This window comes from Laetiporus sulphureus (genome assembly GCF_001632365.1).
Source record: "Laetiporus sulphureus 93-53 unplaced genomic scaffold LAESUscaffold_5, whole genome shotgun sequence".
In the NCBI taxonomy this organism is placed as follows: domain Eukaryota; kingdom Fungi; phylum Basidiomycota; class Agaricomycetes; order Polyporales; family Laetiporaceae; genus Laetiporus; species Laetiporus sulphureus.
In genome coordinates this window covers 848,753-864,390 of record NW_024468514.1, presented here as the reverse complement: position 1 = coordinate 864,390, position 15,638 = coordinate 848,753, and the positions used below count along the sequence as shown (strand labels likewise).

Sequence of the window (15,638 nt, the reverse complement as noted above, 5' to 3'; positions counted from 1 at the left end):
CGAGGTATGTTGGGCTCCAGCGAATTTGACGTCCCTTGCACGAAACGACCATTTCATCACTTCAACTACATTGCACAGTGAAACGCCTGGACAATATTCATTGAAAACGATTGCCACTGCGCCGAGGCACAGGGACCGAGCTGTTTATGAATGCCTCGTGGCACTTGTGCTCGATATTTTCTCATAGGCTTGCGGTCGTCATCCGCTATGTCTTCGTTGAGGTCGCTCGCAAACATGCCATCGTACCCGCTGCTGGAGACTGTTTCGCGCGCGTGAACCATTCATTAACGTTCCCGGTGTCCCATCGCGGGCACTTCCATCAGTCGGTTACAACGTGCTCTCCGCTGAGATCAAAGCATTTCTCGGAGCGGGTCTTCAGCCGCACACGTGTCCGAACCCTTGATAAGACGCGATCCGTCGCTGCGCACTCATTATACGAACCTTCATGACAGCGACGACCTATCCCCGGCACTACCTCTTCCGCGACCTCCCGCCGACTCCAACCGACTCTGGCGAGGATGGCCGTGCTCCTGATGAGCACGCGCGTGCTAATCACAAGGAATCGTCGAGAAAATCCCATACAAAGGTTCATGAACGCCCTGACTCGCGGACCAAGAATCAAACACTTAAGCATACCGAGGCCAGTCACGATCACGGGACGGCGCTGTCCTGCATGCGTGTGCCGAGGGTCAAGACGCAGCGTTCGTCTACTCCGAGTTCAGTCATCATGAACGCAGCGCGGATGTCACTGCACAGCAGAGTTCGCGATTTCAAGCGACGTCTGTTGCCAAGGGGGTGAGCGCACGCGCTCATGACATCTCTCCTATCTTGTGTTGAAGCACCCACGCAGATTGGCAACTGCTTCCAGGAGACCAATATGCAAGGGTTTTGCTGTGCTGCGCAGAACAGTATCCCGAGTCCGCCCTCGTCGGGCCCTCCGCAAGCTCTCGCATCATACTCCAACCCTCCGGACGTTGTGCGTGCAGATTCTCTCGCAATATTGATCGGGACAACTGACGCCATGCCGATAGCAGGAAGAAGAAGCAGCACGATTGCGTGGTCTGCCAGTCGGCGACCCACGGTCCGCATGTGCGCGTGGCCTGCGGGCACTACTATGACGTCGCGTGTCTGTTGGACCTTATCGAAGCATCGATCCGCGACGAGTCGCTCTTCCCTCCGCGTTGCTGCCAGCAGCGCATCCGCGAGCAGTCCTTCGCGCGCTACATGTCCGCGGAGCTCGCGCACGCATTCGAAGAGCGCGCCATCGAGTTCGAGACGGTGCGGCGGGTATATTGCGCGAACCCATCCTGCAGCCGGTTCCTCGGGCCCTGCATGCCCGAGCTCGGCGCACGGACGTACGCCTGTTCCACGTGCGCCACCTTGACCTGCAACGGCTGCCGCGCGCGCGTCGCCCCGCGCAAGCTGCACATCTGCCGGCAGGACTCGGGCCAGCGGCAGGTGTTCGCGCTCGCAAGTCAGAAGGGCTGGGCGCGCTGCCCGGCGTGTGACCACATGATCGAGCTGCACAGCGGGTGCTATGAGATGAAGTGCGTGTGCGGCACGAGGTTCTGCTATGCGTGCAAGGCGCCGTGGAAGACGTGCGCGTGTCCACGCTGGGAGCAGGTGCAGCTCAGACAAGTCGGTGCGCTCGACATCCCGCAGATCCGCCCGCTGTCGCCGTTGGTCCTACGGCGCTCACAGTCCAGTCTTCGTCGGCAGGTAGGGTCTCCACGTCCGAGCCTGCGGGCATCATCTCCCTTGTCGCCATCGCCATCCGAGCGATCATCACGAGTGGATGTGATTGGTGAGTATGGTCATTGGTCTCCAGAAGCTCTTGCTGATGTAGATGAGACAGACGTTTCAGGCATCTGTCCACCGGAGACGCTGTTGCTTTTGGACCAGTGGCATGATATGTTACCGCGGAGCAAGGATCTGCATTCCCTCTTACTTCGTGGTCTCGTCGCACAAGGCCACCGAAAGACCCGATCAATGTAAACAATATCGAAACATTGTAAACCAGGCGCCTTGTTCTAAGTCTATCTGCTGGTCTGCGAGGGAGGACGTAAACGCCATCTACATCTGTGTGGATGCATGTGAGCAAGCATGTCTGATAAGGATCCTGCACTTCTCCTTTCTCAACCCATATCATTCCCTCAGGATGGGTCCTTTCGTCAGAAGCCTGATGTATGCACGAGTGTTGCCTCATGGAGCTCTAGGGGGAGTAGGATTGACCGACATGTACGATTGCGAGTGGAAATGGAAGCATCCTACTGTATTCTAGAAATTGGCCTTCCAATTTTCTCAGTGGCCGTCAACATAGCAGAGGGGTTTTGCTGAGCTCCTGACAAGATCAGCTCAGCGTGTATAAGCGTTTGTATGGTCTCATAAGCACACCAATTGTCTATTCAGGAGAATTAGAAAGGTACGATGGTCAGCCAGCACTCGTGATTCGTCAATCAGCGGGCTGTGTCCGTTTTTATTCCTCATTGAATTGGGATGATGCGCAGCGCGTTCGGTCTGACCTGCAGCTCTCAACACAATAACTCATTGCTCCGCTATGTAATTGCTAGCTGTCTGATGATGCCTCCGTATGTCAACCGACTTTGATCGCTCAAAGAGCGACTCAAAGATGCTGGGGAGAAGCCGTCCGTTCTAATAATTCCGAAGTCTTTCAATACGCATGCTGCAGGCTTGTCGTCTCTGGTACTATGCCGCTTGACCGCATGATATCTGCGATCGTGTATGATTGACCAACCATACAGCATGCACATGATTATTTAGGATGAAGCGCACAGTGTTCAGCACGCTGTTTCCTGCAGTGCGCTGTCCAAACAACGATCCAGGCCATCCTTGGGTTCCAGACTTTCAAGTGTCTCGAGCAACGTTCAAACTCAATCAGACTTCTCTCCTGATATCTCTGAATATTCTCACCTTATCGATGTAGCACCGTACATATATACCATGCTTTGCGTCGGTGATATGGCCAGTCCTGCCTGCCATGTCCTCTGTCACAGGCCCATCTCGTCCGACCGCTCCGAATCCATTCGAGGCTGTCGTACGAGGTCAGGAGTTCAGGCGCAGTGCCGAATACGACAATACTATTGCACGAGCCAACATCGATGAGATCAATGCACTGCGCGGTAGATGGTGGGGAGACCCGGACGACGACAGGCCTCTATCAGACCGAGAGTTGGCATTCAAGCTCGCTGCAGAGGAAGCGTTGAGTTTCGCAACGACTCAGAAGGATCGTGCTCTAGCCGTCAGGCTAAGTACTATCGATATCGAGGATGACGATGTCGAGGATGATGATTTCGATGTCGCTGCACTGCTCGCAACCCAAGACGTAGCAGTTGATCAAAATCGAGCTGGGTGAGAGCAGATTCTATGGTACAAATAACCGTCTCAGACTGCGCACAGGCCGAACGTCCGAACTCGGGCCTCTGGTGCCCATTCGCTTGACTACATTCGTACCCCAAGGTGAGTTCGATTCCATACCGCGTTCGAACAGTTTACGGAAATGTAACTCGCTGCGTGGTTGATGGTAGATCCCCAAATGCCACCGCGCCAAACTCATCTAGTATAGCGCAGAGAGAATCCGTGCCACCTGTAGCGCGCGCCCGGTGAGCGTATCTCGAGATCAGATATCATCAACTAACTGACTCCACATAGCCCTACTGGCCACAACTGTGTGATATGCACAGATCCGATCTACGGCATAGAGATCCGTGCCCATTGTGGAGATTATTATGACAAGGCCTGTATGCTGGAGCTGTTCGAAGCCGCGACCAAAGACGAGTCCCTGTTCCCGCCGCGCTGCTGCAGACAGGAGATAATGCTTGCAGACGTGTCGCCATACATGACTTCCGACCTGCTGAGGCGGTTCAACGAGAAGATGAAGGAGTTCAGTACCCTCAAGCGCGTGTATTGTGCAAACCCCTCCTGCAGCCGCTTCCTCGGAGAACAGATCGAGAGTTCCTTCTGGTATTTCTTCACGCCGACGTACAAATGTCCTGAGTCCGGATGCGGCACTCAGACCTGCACCCGCTGCAAGGCAAAGTTCACACGGATGCACTCCTGCAATAACGACGAGAAAGATCGCGAAGTCCTGGATCTCGGAAGGACGGAAGGCTGGGCACGCTGTCCAGGCTGCGAGCAGCTGATCGAGCTCAACCACGGCTGCTTCCACATGACATGCAGGTGCAAGACCGAGTTCTGCTACGTCTGCAGAGCAAAGTGGAAGACCTGCGGATGCCCCCAGTGGGATGAACGACGGCTGTTGGCTGCAGCTGAAGCTCGCGCGGACGCTGAACTCGGCATTGCTGCAGTCCCACCTCGTCCTGCCCCTCCGCGACCGCACGCCGCTCGTGCAGCTGCTCCCCTTCCAGTCCCACCTCGTCGCGCAGCTGCTCCCCCTCCAGTCCCTCCACCCGCCCGACCCGCTCGCCCTGATCCCGAACAAGCTCGCCGTGCATTTGCTGCTCGCTTCGTCCCGGCTGGCCATGCACCTGCTGCACCTCCTGTGCCCGTTCCCGTTGTTCGTCCTGCTCCGGTTCCTCTTGCGAATACAGTGACTGCCACACCTCGCGCTACAAACGTCCGAGCAACAGCTCATGCGGTCCCTCGCGCACAGCCAGCCGTCATCGCCAACCCCATCGTCGAGGAAACAGGACATCGTGCGCAACGTGTGCAAGAGCATAACCTTGCTGTCGTAGATTGGCTCAGTGCACTGAGAACAGCTCGTCCCGTCCGGCGGACTGCAACTCAGATATCCGGCACAAGCAGCACAGTTTCTACCGAAGCACACCTCACTACAAACGTTGCCAGTAGCACGGCAAGCAGAGCTGCTGTCGTGTACAGCGCACTCACGCCGCGATCTGTACTGACTCGAAGACAATCCATACCGAGCCCTCAAGTTGAACGCACCGTGCCAATTGCGTCGACTTCCTCGACCGCTGCCAAAGCAACAAACAGGCCGACCTCCGGTATTGCTGACCGTGAATCTACCAAACTACGTAAGCAGCCTCCTACTCAATTAGCAACGTTGTCCACTATGAAGAAAACCGATGCCACAAGAAGGGAGACCCTCGTCAGAGTGTGGATGGACCGCCTACGCGTCGACCACGATTGTCATCATGAGGGCTGGAAATACCGTCGCGGAGGAGGGCGATGTGAATCATGCCATCACGATCTCCCGTTCTATCTCTTCGTGAGTTAAATTGGCCACTGCCTGCACGATTCACTGACTTATGACTTACTGTGACTAGCAATGCAACGGATGTGCCATGCTTGCTTGCAATCGCTGTCGAAGGAATCGTCTGTGAGGAACGGGGCAATGAAGAGTGCGATGATGATTATGTGTACCAGAATGATATGCCGGGAAAATACAGTGTACCTAACGATCAATCGATCACCGTTCTGTCACTTCTCAATGCCACAGTATACGGTGCGACAGCATGCGCATCTCAAATGATGTCATCATAAAACAGGTAGTCCCAACGCGGGATTACAAAGGTGACAACTGCTGAACAAGCAGCGAGTAATGCCGACAGCAGTTTTTCACAACCTCCAGCAGCAACTCGCCCAGAACACTCCCAGGGTACCACTTAGAAAGTCGAGGGTCTGTGGGCGACAAATGTCGAGCGAACCTTCGACACACGGTGAGGAAGAGGGAACTTGAGTCCCGGCGTGAGGAATTGCTTGATGTAAGGACGGCGAACGTCCTCATTCTTCTCTATTTCCACCACGCGGAGGATCTGGTATGAAAAATTAGTTACCGATGCCATTCGGCTAACCGGTTATGACATGATGCTTGATCTGCAAGCACTTACATGGATAGACCGGAAACGGGCACGATGCCTGGCAGCCATGTCCTGGTAAAGCGACTTGACCGCATCCGCACGGCTAAGCTCACGGAACTCCTTGTACATGTTGTGGGTTCCAGAGCGAGAGTCATAGCGCAGCCAGATACCGAAGTTCTTGACCTTCAGAGGCTTCTTTTCATGAATCTAACGTCGTGGGCAACGCCGGTTAGTCCCTACTCCGCCTGCCACTTGAATGGCTGCAAGGGATGATGATACACACTACGTTGACGCCAATAATCTCGCCGCTTGCTTTCTTGACCTTCTTCAATTGCCTGCGCTCACGTCAGTTACTGACCCAGAAGAGCATGCGAGCGTTAGCGCAGCAGAAGCCTAACAGACGCACCTCAGGAAGTACCAGAAGCGGGATTTCGCGACGACCTCGTTGGGCGCAAAGATGCGCATACGGTAGATCTTCGGGTTGGGATCGTTCTCGGTGGGCAGATGGCGCCCGACGACTTGGTATTCTTGGAGAGGCATCTGAGGATACGAGGCGTGAGCCAGGCGTTCCGGTTGACATCCGTTCGCGACCATTCGCATCCATCCCGCGCATTCGAGATATCTCCCCAACAACTTGCACAATGATCGTAACACATTGGTGGATGCGGATACTCACCGTTGAAAGGTTTCCTACCCGTGTATGTCGACGTTGTCAACGTCGGTGCGCTGCGATGGAAGTGGCGCGGAGGAAATAGAGTTCGTCGGATCTGGCGGGGCTTGAACTTGCTTTTGACTATAAAAGGAAAATGTTTAGGCCACCGCGCGCGGCTCACGTTAATGTTCTTGTCTATAATGGTTAGTATCAACATGAAAGCTCGAATTCTTGAACATGACCTCCGCCTCAGCTTAACGCCATGCCCTCTTCCCCAGTCGCTTTACCGCTGGCGACCCACGTCAGTACTCAGTGCTCAGTGCTCAGGAAGGGCCCAATGAATGATGACCAGAGACTGCAATGAGGCTTAGTTGGAGAAACAGAGTGTCTTGCGAGCTGTGCTGACAATTTCTTCGAACCACGCCAGCATTCGAGTATTATTGCCAATCTCAAGTCGTGTTTGACCACGCCGAGCGCAGTGCCCCCACTGGGTTTCCTACTCGCTCTCAGAGCCCACGGTGACGTTATGGCGTTGATACATTGCTAAAGACCTCGAAAGCATTTGTCTAAAAAATACACTGCATGGAAGCCGAGATTGTTCTACACTCTATCATCACGTTGTTCGGCCAGCCAGAAGCCCATGATGAATGAAAGTCACGTCCGTTCAATACCTTCAGATGGCTCGACTTGCCGATCCCCCTCGAGATGGTCCAGCCGCAGTCTCAGGATGTCTTGGTATGTAACTGATTTCCTGCAGCTCGTATTCTTCCCCTGCTGGCAGTTGTTCTTCATCCATGAGGCGGTCAGGATCGCTGGTGACATCTTGCTCATTGGTAGCCGCTACGGCAGCCTGGCGATCCATTAAGATCTCGGAGGTGAACAACAGGGTTGTTGAATTTTCGGTGCCAGATGGATTCGTGGCGAACGACGGGTGCGCGCTGGCGCTCTCATGGAGATTCAACATCAAACGTGACATCATGGTCACGGAGACGCTATAATCAATGTCAGCCGTGTTTTCACCATCTCTTTCATTGTGTACTTACCTGCTAGCGAAGGTAGAGAGAGCCCCTACAAGCAAAGGCTTGATGTGGGGGTGATTAACATGAACTTTAACGCTCAAGGCGGAGTCATCTCTCACCGGAAGGAACTGATAACTGATCGGTAACATGTTACATCGCAGCAAACAACCACTCACATAGAAGGTCAAGGTGTTGGCCAGGTTGACGGATGCCATCACTCTATACAGCGGGTCAGCAATCAGTCATGACTCATGGCACCGATGTGCATCATGCAAATGGACTCACGCAAAATACATTGCGCCTATTTCGCTATCAGCTGCTGTCACTCGACCCGCAATGATGACAGCTTACCATCGCGGAGCATGAGAGCGAGAATGTCTATCCGCTCTATCAAGATCGGGTGAAGAAATCGCTCCTTCCATGTCTTGCATAAGGTGAGAGAGAAAATTATCACGTCGTACACAAAAAGGGACTCCCAAGCAACCGCTATGCCTGTGGTGCACTGAGCTCAGAACTGCTCAAACAAGATTGTATATGATTCCTCACGGATGGCTCTAAAGTAGGCAAGCGGTAGGTCAGTTTCATGAATTGCTCAAGAGAATACGGAGTCGTACGTGATACGGGTAGATCCAATATGGCAGCCTCCGTCGAGCGTTTCGCCTTGTTTCTGATCGGTTACAGCATACTTATCACATAAACACGTAAGCAAACGGGAGCTGCGGTGATGAGATATGGATATTCACAATAGAAACGCCTGCCAGACTGAAACCCGTAAACAGCATCAAGGCCAATACTCGCTTGTTACGGTGATACAAGGCGTGTGTACGGAGACACAAGATTACTAAAGGAATAAGAGGCAGGGTTGTAGCAGCGGCATTCAACCGACTATGTATGAAGGCGACTTACTGCAAACAACTACTTGAGCGCCGATGAGCAGCACCTGACGGTAAAGCGCGTAGTCTCTGCAACTGATGAACTGATGTTTCAGTCCGTAATTATCGGGCGCCCAGCGAAAGGTTTCACCTCTGAATGAGATCCGATATGATCAGTGTCCATGCATCAGAGAACAGGAAGACGGTTTACTTTTGCTGAATGGAACGTGTAGAAATTGCCGACATTGACCGCAACATCCTACGATTTCTCTTCGTGAACATGCATACTTATCTCAATTTGAAAAGAACGAACTTACGCCGAAAAAAGTGAGATATCGATTCAAGAAAAACAGCAAAGTTCCCCTCGTCTTCGGCTGCTTCCATATGCGGGCGTATTCGGATCCGAAGGTGAGGAAGTAGTCGTAATAGAAGATGGCTGATTGTGGTAAACTTGATGATTCTGATTGATTCACGAACCCTACGTACTGATTCCTAGAAGATGAAGATAGTCGTGGATCCGCCTGTTCAAAATGAACCATCAACACGGCTCATTGTCTCCGATTTGCGAGGAAAGCCCCACACTTGATTTATGGGGTAAGTGTTGCTGTCGCTCATGCTATAAGCCGGGAGGCTTAACGAGTATATTTGTCGTGAGGGCGGGACATGGACATCAAGGAAGGAGGGAGTAGACACGAATGCGGCGAAGACGTCTTATATCAGTGGGTTACCGGCGAGCAACAGATTCATTTATAGATACCAAATGCCGTAAAGTCATCTAGGCCGCGTGGAGCCCGAACTTCCTATCGCATTGCAAGACCTCGAGAACTCTCTAAGCTCGACTTCGAAAGAATACAAGGTTGTTAATCACTGCCACATGTGTCTTTCGGACGGCAAGCGCTCATTCTAGCGATTGGCTCTCTTCTCCTCATGCCCGCTTCGTTGCATCAGCGCTGACAAAGGCACGATTTGCTAAGTCGCTTGACGACTGAGACAGCTCCGTGGCAGCTGGCGATGCCGGGATGCGCAGCGCAATTGAGCCGACTCGGATCAGTTTCATGGGACCAATTCCTGCTTTTGGGGACTCGGCCAGAACGCCGTTCTCAAAGCGCCACGGTTGTCTCATCTTCCCACACGCCTGAGATCGTGGGACGGGCCCGCTAATGGCGTTCACAGACCGATAATTTGGGGCTCTTCTCGCCATCCGAGTGCACCTGAAACACTCTCCATATCAGCGGCAGAACGGCCCAATGACACGCTCTTCATTCAATGTTGATTCGACATATCTGAGAACCTCGCGACGATGCCATGTGTAGATCGCCCGGAACCCGCGCGTGATGGCACATAGCCTCTTCTCTGTCCAACGTTGGCTAGTGATGAGTTTGTCACGGCAGGTCCACTAGTAGAAGTAGGGATGGGGCGTTTTCTCATGGAATTTGTTTCCGTCCTTCCTTACATTGCACGGACTGCGTGTTGCCTAGTCGTAATTTATCGGGAAGGAGTACACCTTGTGCAGCGCAGCATTATTGCACGCGAAAACCGCTCAGGCTCCGACTGAGAGCAGTTATACAGCCGAGGTGTTACCGAGCTGTCAGACGGGATGAAGATCACTTGGTGGAAGATCAATATCGAAGATCCGCTATAGCAAACGATGGAGTAGTCGTTCCTATTTCATGAAGAGGTTCCAATGGATGCCCTTCGTGTCAAAAGAGTGTATAGCTTACTCGGCATCTACTGTAAGGGATTGTTTTGCATGTGCAACATCGCTCGCGGGTGCCCTCATCTTCGCCAGGAGACGAAGAGCCACAGAACATGATAGTCCAGATCCGACGCTCAGCGATACACCCGTCGTGAGACTCCCATGGAATGGCACGAACGGATGATAACATCAGCGCGCGATCCGCGAGGCTGGAATTGGCAAAGTGATAGAACTGTTGCCGAGGCAGTATTTCAATCATCATCCGTCAAGTCCGCAGGCAGATGGAGTGTCAGCGTCGCATCAAGGTTGGAGCAGCGTTGGGAGACTCAACGGTCACTGTTCCTCAGCCCCTTTGGTGTGAACATCGACTAAAATCATGACATATGCAGAATCGTTACAGTACCAACCGACGGCAACGTTCATAGATCAACTGTGAGCGTCGTGGCACCGGCGCAGTGAACCCGAAGAACTTTATCGGCGATGAAGGCGCCGGGCGCTGGCCAAGCCAAGGATGCGAGAAGTCTGTCGAACTCAATCGCCGGCACGACTGTGGTAATAAGATGTCGCCCATCGACCTGGGTCCTGAAAGCTAAGTGCGGTTCATCGACAAACAACTAGCAGATGGCCCACAAAGAGGTGCATAGCGCTAGCAAACTCCGTATTGGTTACGTAGAAGCACGTTCCAAGGACTGTAGCAACCCTAAGAGCCGGGAACCGTACATCACACGTACGGAAGTAGACCGCCGATGAGTTAAGTGCCGAACTGTGGCTAATTGGCGCCGAATGCGAGCGAGGCAGGTGAGCAACTCGGTGTGAACCTAACTCCTCTCTGGGAACAAGGACAAGCGCAAGTGGCACGATAGGCGCGGTTTGAGGGTCGAGGAACGCAACGTGCCCAGCACGATATCATTACGCCCACCTGGATTACGAATTCCGGGGAAATATCGTTCCGCGGCCATGTGAACTCGGGTCAGCTCCAGCCCAGCAGGAGTAAGAAGACGGCAGAAAAGGTAGCGCAAATCTTGCAGAGGTCCTCATTTTGCGGTGTCAGAGGTGCCATCTCCCTCTTCAGCACAAGGCGATAGCAAATTGAGGCCCGTAACAGAACGTAGGTTGCGGGAAAGCTCTTGACACAATATCCTTTGAGTAGAAATTATGCCGAAACGGTAGGAGATACCGGACGTGAAACAGGGTCACCAGGTGCGAAACACCACTCAACACGCAGGTGAAACGACATTACTATGTTTGTTGAAGGCAAAGTGAGCGTAGGTCCCGACAGGGCGTCGTTTCACGGAAGCGGCGAAAAAAGAAGAGGACACGTGTGCGCGGCTTCTCGGAGCCTCTAGACAGTGAATTCTCGTCTCTCGCGTCTCTTCATAGCTCTTCATGCATAGCAGATGAGTTGTCCGATGGCAAGGCATGCCGCGTGGTGCGCTGACGGTTAATAAGGCTGAACAGTTGCGGGCTAGACCAGGAGCTGGGACCAGACAGTGGAGGCTTCTTCCTCAGAGTCACTTCGGAAGAGTCGTGATAAGGATATCGCCCTGCCGTTTCAACCAGTAACCCGGTTTCCCCTCACGCGAGCTTCCCATATGTCTCCGTCTCTGCCCATGCACCGTCGATCCCGTTGAAGCAGTCCAGATAACCAAGCTGAACGGCAGAATGAGGATTGGGATGCAAGACGTGGCCAGACTAGCTCGGACCAACCAGCGTCAATCGCGTTGGGAGGGAAGAAGTACTTCGCACAGCGTTTGCTGGAGGCAGGACTCTCAGGAGCAAATAATAGCCATGGATACTGAGAGAAAAGGAAAACATGTGTTATGATCTTGTCACTTGGGATACCACTTTGGCGACCGATTGGTGAGTCCTCTGCTAGCAATACGGGTGGCACGATGTATCGGCCAATGTTGAGACTAGGTGGTTGTGTGCCTGGGAGCGTTCGACAAAGCTTGGCTACCGATCATCACAGCCACCGCACAGACTCATGATAAGGAGGCAGCACCCAAGCTTCGATGATATCGCCTACTCCCTCTCCACGCGTACTCGCTATGCGGTTTTGGCTTTCCTGCAGCCGCAAGTCAACGTTTTGCCCGTGTCACGATCGAAGACTTGCGCCACGTCGGAGAAAGCTAGTGAAGCTCAGCGGACCGCCACAGCTCGTGGGTGAGGAGGACGTTGGGACGATGGAAGGCAGGAAACAGTAGCAACAGAGGGTCTCCAAAGCGTTGTTGACAACGTCATCGATCGTCCAGCACTTGGTTGAATCCATCGCTCCGAAGAAGGCCACGCCAGGGAGCTTCGCGCTACGCCCACAAGATCTAAGATGCCAAGCGGTCGGGCATGGCGATTTAGATGCCTCAGCAGAGCCACGACAGTTAATCGCTCGTGGGTTGACTGTCAATGCATTTTGCAGGATATCAAGCATTCCAGGGCAACCTTTCAAGTATGGCGTCAAAAGTAGACCGACAGGGGACAAGCTCCTGAGGCAGGGTTGATGAGAACAAACGGACCCGACTTTCTGCGGACGTTTGTCGACTTGCTCGTCCTACGCATACTGGCAGAGGATTTCCCGCTGTACTCAGAAGACTGCCTAGAATGCGTGCATGCTGCATGGGTACTCCACCTGCACCGACAGTCAGTCAATATTGACTGGCACGTTGCAAAGAGGACTTGCCATATTGCTAACCCATGCCACTCAAACGGCAGCAACGTCCCAAGAACAGAGAGGTTGGAGCACATTAAAGCCAAAGAAGGGATATAAGACCAGCGGTATGAGCTTGCAGATGCTGACGGCGTGTAATCGGTGGCTCGTCTGTCTTGCAAGTAGCGCTGAAACGAATTGCGGAGCTGTCAAGAAAACAGAGATTATGGAGGGAAGAGCGTGGGGAAGTGTTACCACAGAGACTCGGAGTTGATCGGGCCTTCGCATATTGCGCCACCACGGAACGTTGATGGGCAAAAGACAGTGTGTCACCTATCAATGCACCTTTCCACTATTTGATGTAGCAGAGGTGAGGCAACGTGCACTTGACTACGTCAGGCGACTGACGGTGGATGCCCTTATCCACTTGAATTACCACTAGTAGACCGGTCACCGTAAGCGTAAGCATTTTACAGCAGGCCGTAACGATTCGCAAGTTCCTCGTCCCAGGCTACGGGAGCCATCACGGTCGCATTGTGTACGTATCCACACACGATATTTCGCGAGCGCTGCGTGTAATGTCGTGCTCCACCTGGAAGAGCGTGCAAGTCCCGTCTCTACGCGCTATGGTTCAAAGCACACGACTCGATATCGACCCCAAGTGGTGAGAGATAGGTCCGTATCGTGCCAATAGCATAATGAACGCAGAATTGACTAATTTTCCTGTGCTGAAACCACGGAATTCTCGTCAGCGCACGCCATTCCAGACAGCGGTCCAGCCTGCGTGGTCGCGAGTGTGGCTGAACGGTGGCGGTGAGAGGCAGTGAAGTGACCGATTGTGACCGATTGTCACAGCTTAGACAATCATCAGCACACAAATTTGTAACTGATGAACTAGATCGGTAATTGCCGTCGTTCCCTCATAAGAGGGTCGGTCCCCTTCTCCGTATCCACCACCACTCCTCTCATCCTGGTCACCATGTCCAACTCGAACGTCTTCGTAAGTATCAGGCCGCCGGGGCGCACCACTCCGAGCGACGTGCTCACTGTCGTCCTTGTTGGCAGTTCGATATCACCGTTGACGGCAAGCCCCTCGGGCGCGTCGTCTTCAAGCTGTACGACGACGTCGTCCCGAAGACGGCCAGGAACTTCCGCGAGCTCGCCACTGGCGAGCACGGATTCGGCTTCAAGGGCTCTGCCTTCCACCGCATCATCCCCAACTTCATGCTCCAGGGCGGTGACTTCACCCGCGTACGTACGAGATCGAGATTGCGCATGGTTCGCTGGCGTTAATTGTCATCGTGTTGCAGGGCAACGGCACGGGCGGAAAGTCCATCTATGGAGAAAAGTTCGAGGGTAAGTCGTACTTGAGATGCCGATCGGCCAATGCCGCTTATACAGGGCGCGGCTCCTAGATGAGAACTTCACGCTCAAGCACACCAAGCCTGGTATCCTTTCGATGGCGAACGCCGGAAAGAACACCAACGGCTCGCAGTTCTTCATCACCACGGTCGTCACCTCCTGGCTCGACAATGCCCACGTCGTTTTCGGTGTGTCCTCATTTGATTCGCGCTCCGGCGTTTATCTGATCTTCCTTTCTAGGCGAGGTCATTGAGGGCTACGACACCGTTGTAAAGAAGGTCGAGGCCCTTGGCTCCGCTTCTGGTACACCCAAGGCGAAGATCGTCATTGCTAACAGCGGTGTCGTCTAAGCTTGTGCGGTGGCTTCGAGATGCGGCGTGCGAAGGTGGCGCCGGAGGTGCAGAAGTGTTTTAGAAGAAACCAATTATGTACAGTCAGTAGAGAATATGCACCTCCGTGTGATAGTAGGTATTCAGAACTGTCCTCGAACGTCGTCGGATGTTCGTGAAGAGTTGAAGGGGCATCTTACTGTCTAAGTGGAGTGCCGTAGACGCTGAGGTGGTGCACGAAAAAAAAGCTGCCTGAAATGAGCCGTGCCCATCTTCGACCTTACTGCCGACGTGAATATGCGCAACTAGCGGATGATCTACGTTCCTTCCAGCCCTGTAGATATTACATGAAGGGACAAGTAGGATGTAATCGAGTTTTTCAATCAGTAGAAAAGGATGTAGCGCAATCCAGTGTGCAACGTTTCTCCTGCATAACTCGTTGATGATAACTTCCACACCTATGCTGGCTCTGTAAGCAGGTTCAGCGTGGTGCCGCGCACATTAGGCTGTGCCAATACTTGGATAGAGTTCATGACGCCCATATATCATATAGTAAGACCTAGTAGTATGGTGGGGGACGCCACTTCATGACAAGTGTTTGAGCCATCTCGCGGATTTGCTAAGGCTTCTTGAAATTTGCATTAAAATTCATGAAACATATATAGAATCACAGCTAAGGAGATGCTCTACAACACACTACAAAGAAAGCACCCTTTCTCTACATGAGAAAGGTGAGAGAAAGTGAGATATTTCTCACACCTTTATTTAAGTGCTTAGTGCTGTGTACAGTTTGACATTTCCTGAGTACGTAAAGGCACTGTAGAGCCCATCAACAGTAGGAGAAGGCATGAAATATGCCTTTTACAAAGCTTTCTTACAAATCCAACTACTTGATGAGAAAGGCTTGAATTATCCATTCAGATCTAATGCCTTTCTTGTGTCGGGAAAGGGTCATTTCTTTGCTGTGACATGGCAGGAGCAGATTTCTCAAAATCCAAGTTTTGAGTTTTCGGGCCTCAATTTGGCGGTTTTGCTTACTAATACACTACCATATATGGATATTCAAGCTTTATAAGCGCTGGTATTGCCAAATGTAGCTGTAGTAAGCACCGGTCAGATTTAGTGACATAAAAGGTTTGCAAGTATAAGTCTCACCATGCATTGCAGTGGAGGACCTGGAGTTGAAAAAGTAGAATGGAAGTTAAAGATGGAGCTCACTCTGCTTGAAATGTAAGTGTGTTCAGTAGCAGCATACCCTTGACAAGTTGA

The 15,638-nt window shown here is 52.7% G+C and overlaps 5 protein-coding genes across 5 annotated transcripts; 3 read left to right on the top strand and 2 right to left on the bottom strand.

The window, feature by feature from the left end:
* Positions 1–364: 364 nt before the first annotated feature.
* Positions 365–2,281, top strand: LAESUDRAFT_721808 (uncharacterized protein). Its single transcript, XM_040908079.1, has 4 exons — positions 365–795; positions 851–976; positions 1,032–1,804; positions 1,856–2,281. The coding sequence occupies exons 1-4, from the start codon at positions 446–448 to the stop codon at positions 1,993–1,995; spliced, it is 1,389 nt and encodes a 462-aa protein (XP_040768189.1). The 5' UTR covers positions 365–445; the 3' UTR covers positions 1,996–2,281.
* A 534-nt stretch (positions 2,282–2,815) lies between these two features.
* LAESUDRAFT_721807 (uncharacterized protein) lies at positions 2,816–5,678 on the top strand. The gene is made up of 5 exons (XM_040908078.1): positions 2,816–3,369; positions 3,418–3,477; positions 3,546–3,620; positions 3,670–5,206; positions 5,265–5,678. Exons 1-5 carry the CDS (start codon positions 2,999–3,001, stop codon positions 5,319–5,321), a joined length of 2,100 nt encoding a protein of 699 aa, XP_040768188.1. The 5' UTR covers positions 2,816–2,998; the 3' UTR covers positions 5,322–5,678.
* Positions 5,446–6,558, bottom strand: LAESUDRAFT_721806 (60S ribosomal protein L18A). The gene is made up of 5 exons (XM_040908077.1): positions 6,475–6,558; positions 6,205–6,338; positions 6,082–6,133; positions 5,829–6,005; positions 5,446–5,753 (listed from the first exon to the last, which is right to left on the bottom strand). The coding sequence occupies exons 2-5, from the start codon at positions 6,336–6,338 to the stop codon at positions 5,604–5,606; spliced, it is 513 nt and encodes a 170-aa protein (XP_040768187.1). The 5' UTR covers positions 6,475–6,558; the 3' UTR covers positions 5,446–5,603.
* Positions 6,559–6,964: 406 nt separating this feature from the next.
* Positions 6,965–8,935, bottom strand: LAESUDRAFT_721805 (uncharacterized protein). Its single transcript, XM_040908076.1, has 12 exons — positions 8,659–8,935; positions 8,553–8,600; positions 8,376–8,439; positions 8,213–8,310; positions 8,084–8,154; positions 8,016–8,023; positions 7,821–7,961; positions 7,755–7,770; positions 7,646–7,688; positions 7,589–7,597; positions 7,494–7,531; positions 6,965–7,442 (listed from the first exon to the last, which is right to left on the bottom strand). Exons 1-12 carry the CDS (start codon positions 8,878–8,880, stop codon positions 7,124–7,126), a joined length of 1,077 nt encoding a protein of 358 aa, XP_040768186.1. The 5' UTR covers positions 8,881–8,935; the 3' UTR covers positions 6,965–7,123.
* Positions 8,936–13,657: 4,722 nt separating this feature from the next.
* On the top strand, positions 13,658–14,390 carry LAESUDRAFT_755952 (uncharacterized protein; the record flags this gene model as incomplete). The annotated part of the gene is made up of 5 exons (XM_040912106.1): positions 13,658–13,678; positions 13,744–13,929; positions 13,989–14,034; positions 14,094–14,228; positions 14,281–14,390. 5 exons carry the CDS (start codon positions 13,658–13,660, stop codon positions 14,388–14,390), a joined length of 498 nt encoding a protein of 165 aa, XP_040768185.1.
* Positions 14,391–15,638: the final 1,248 nt, after the last annotated feature.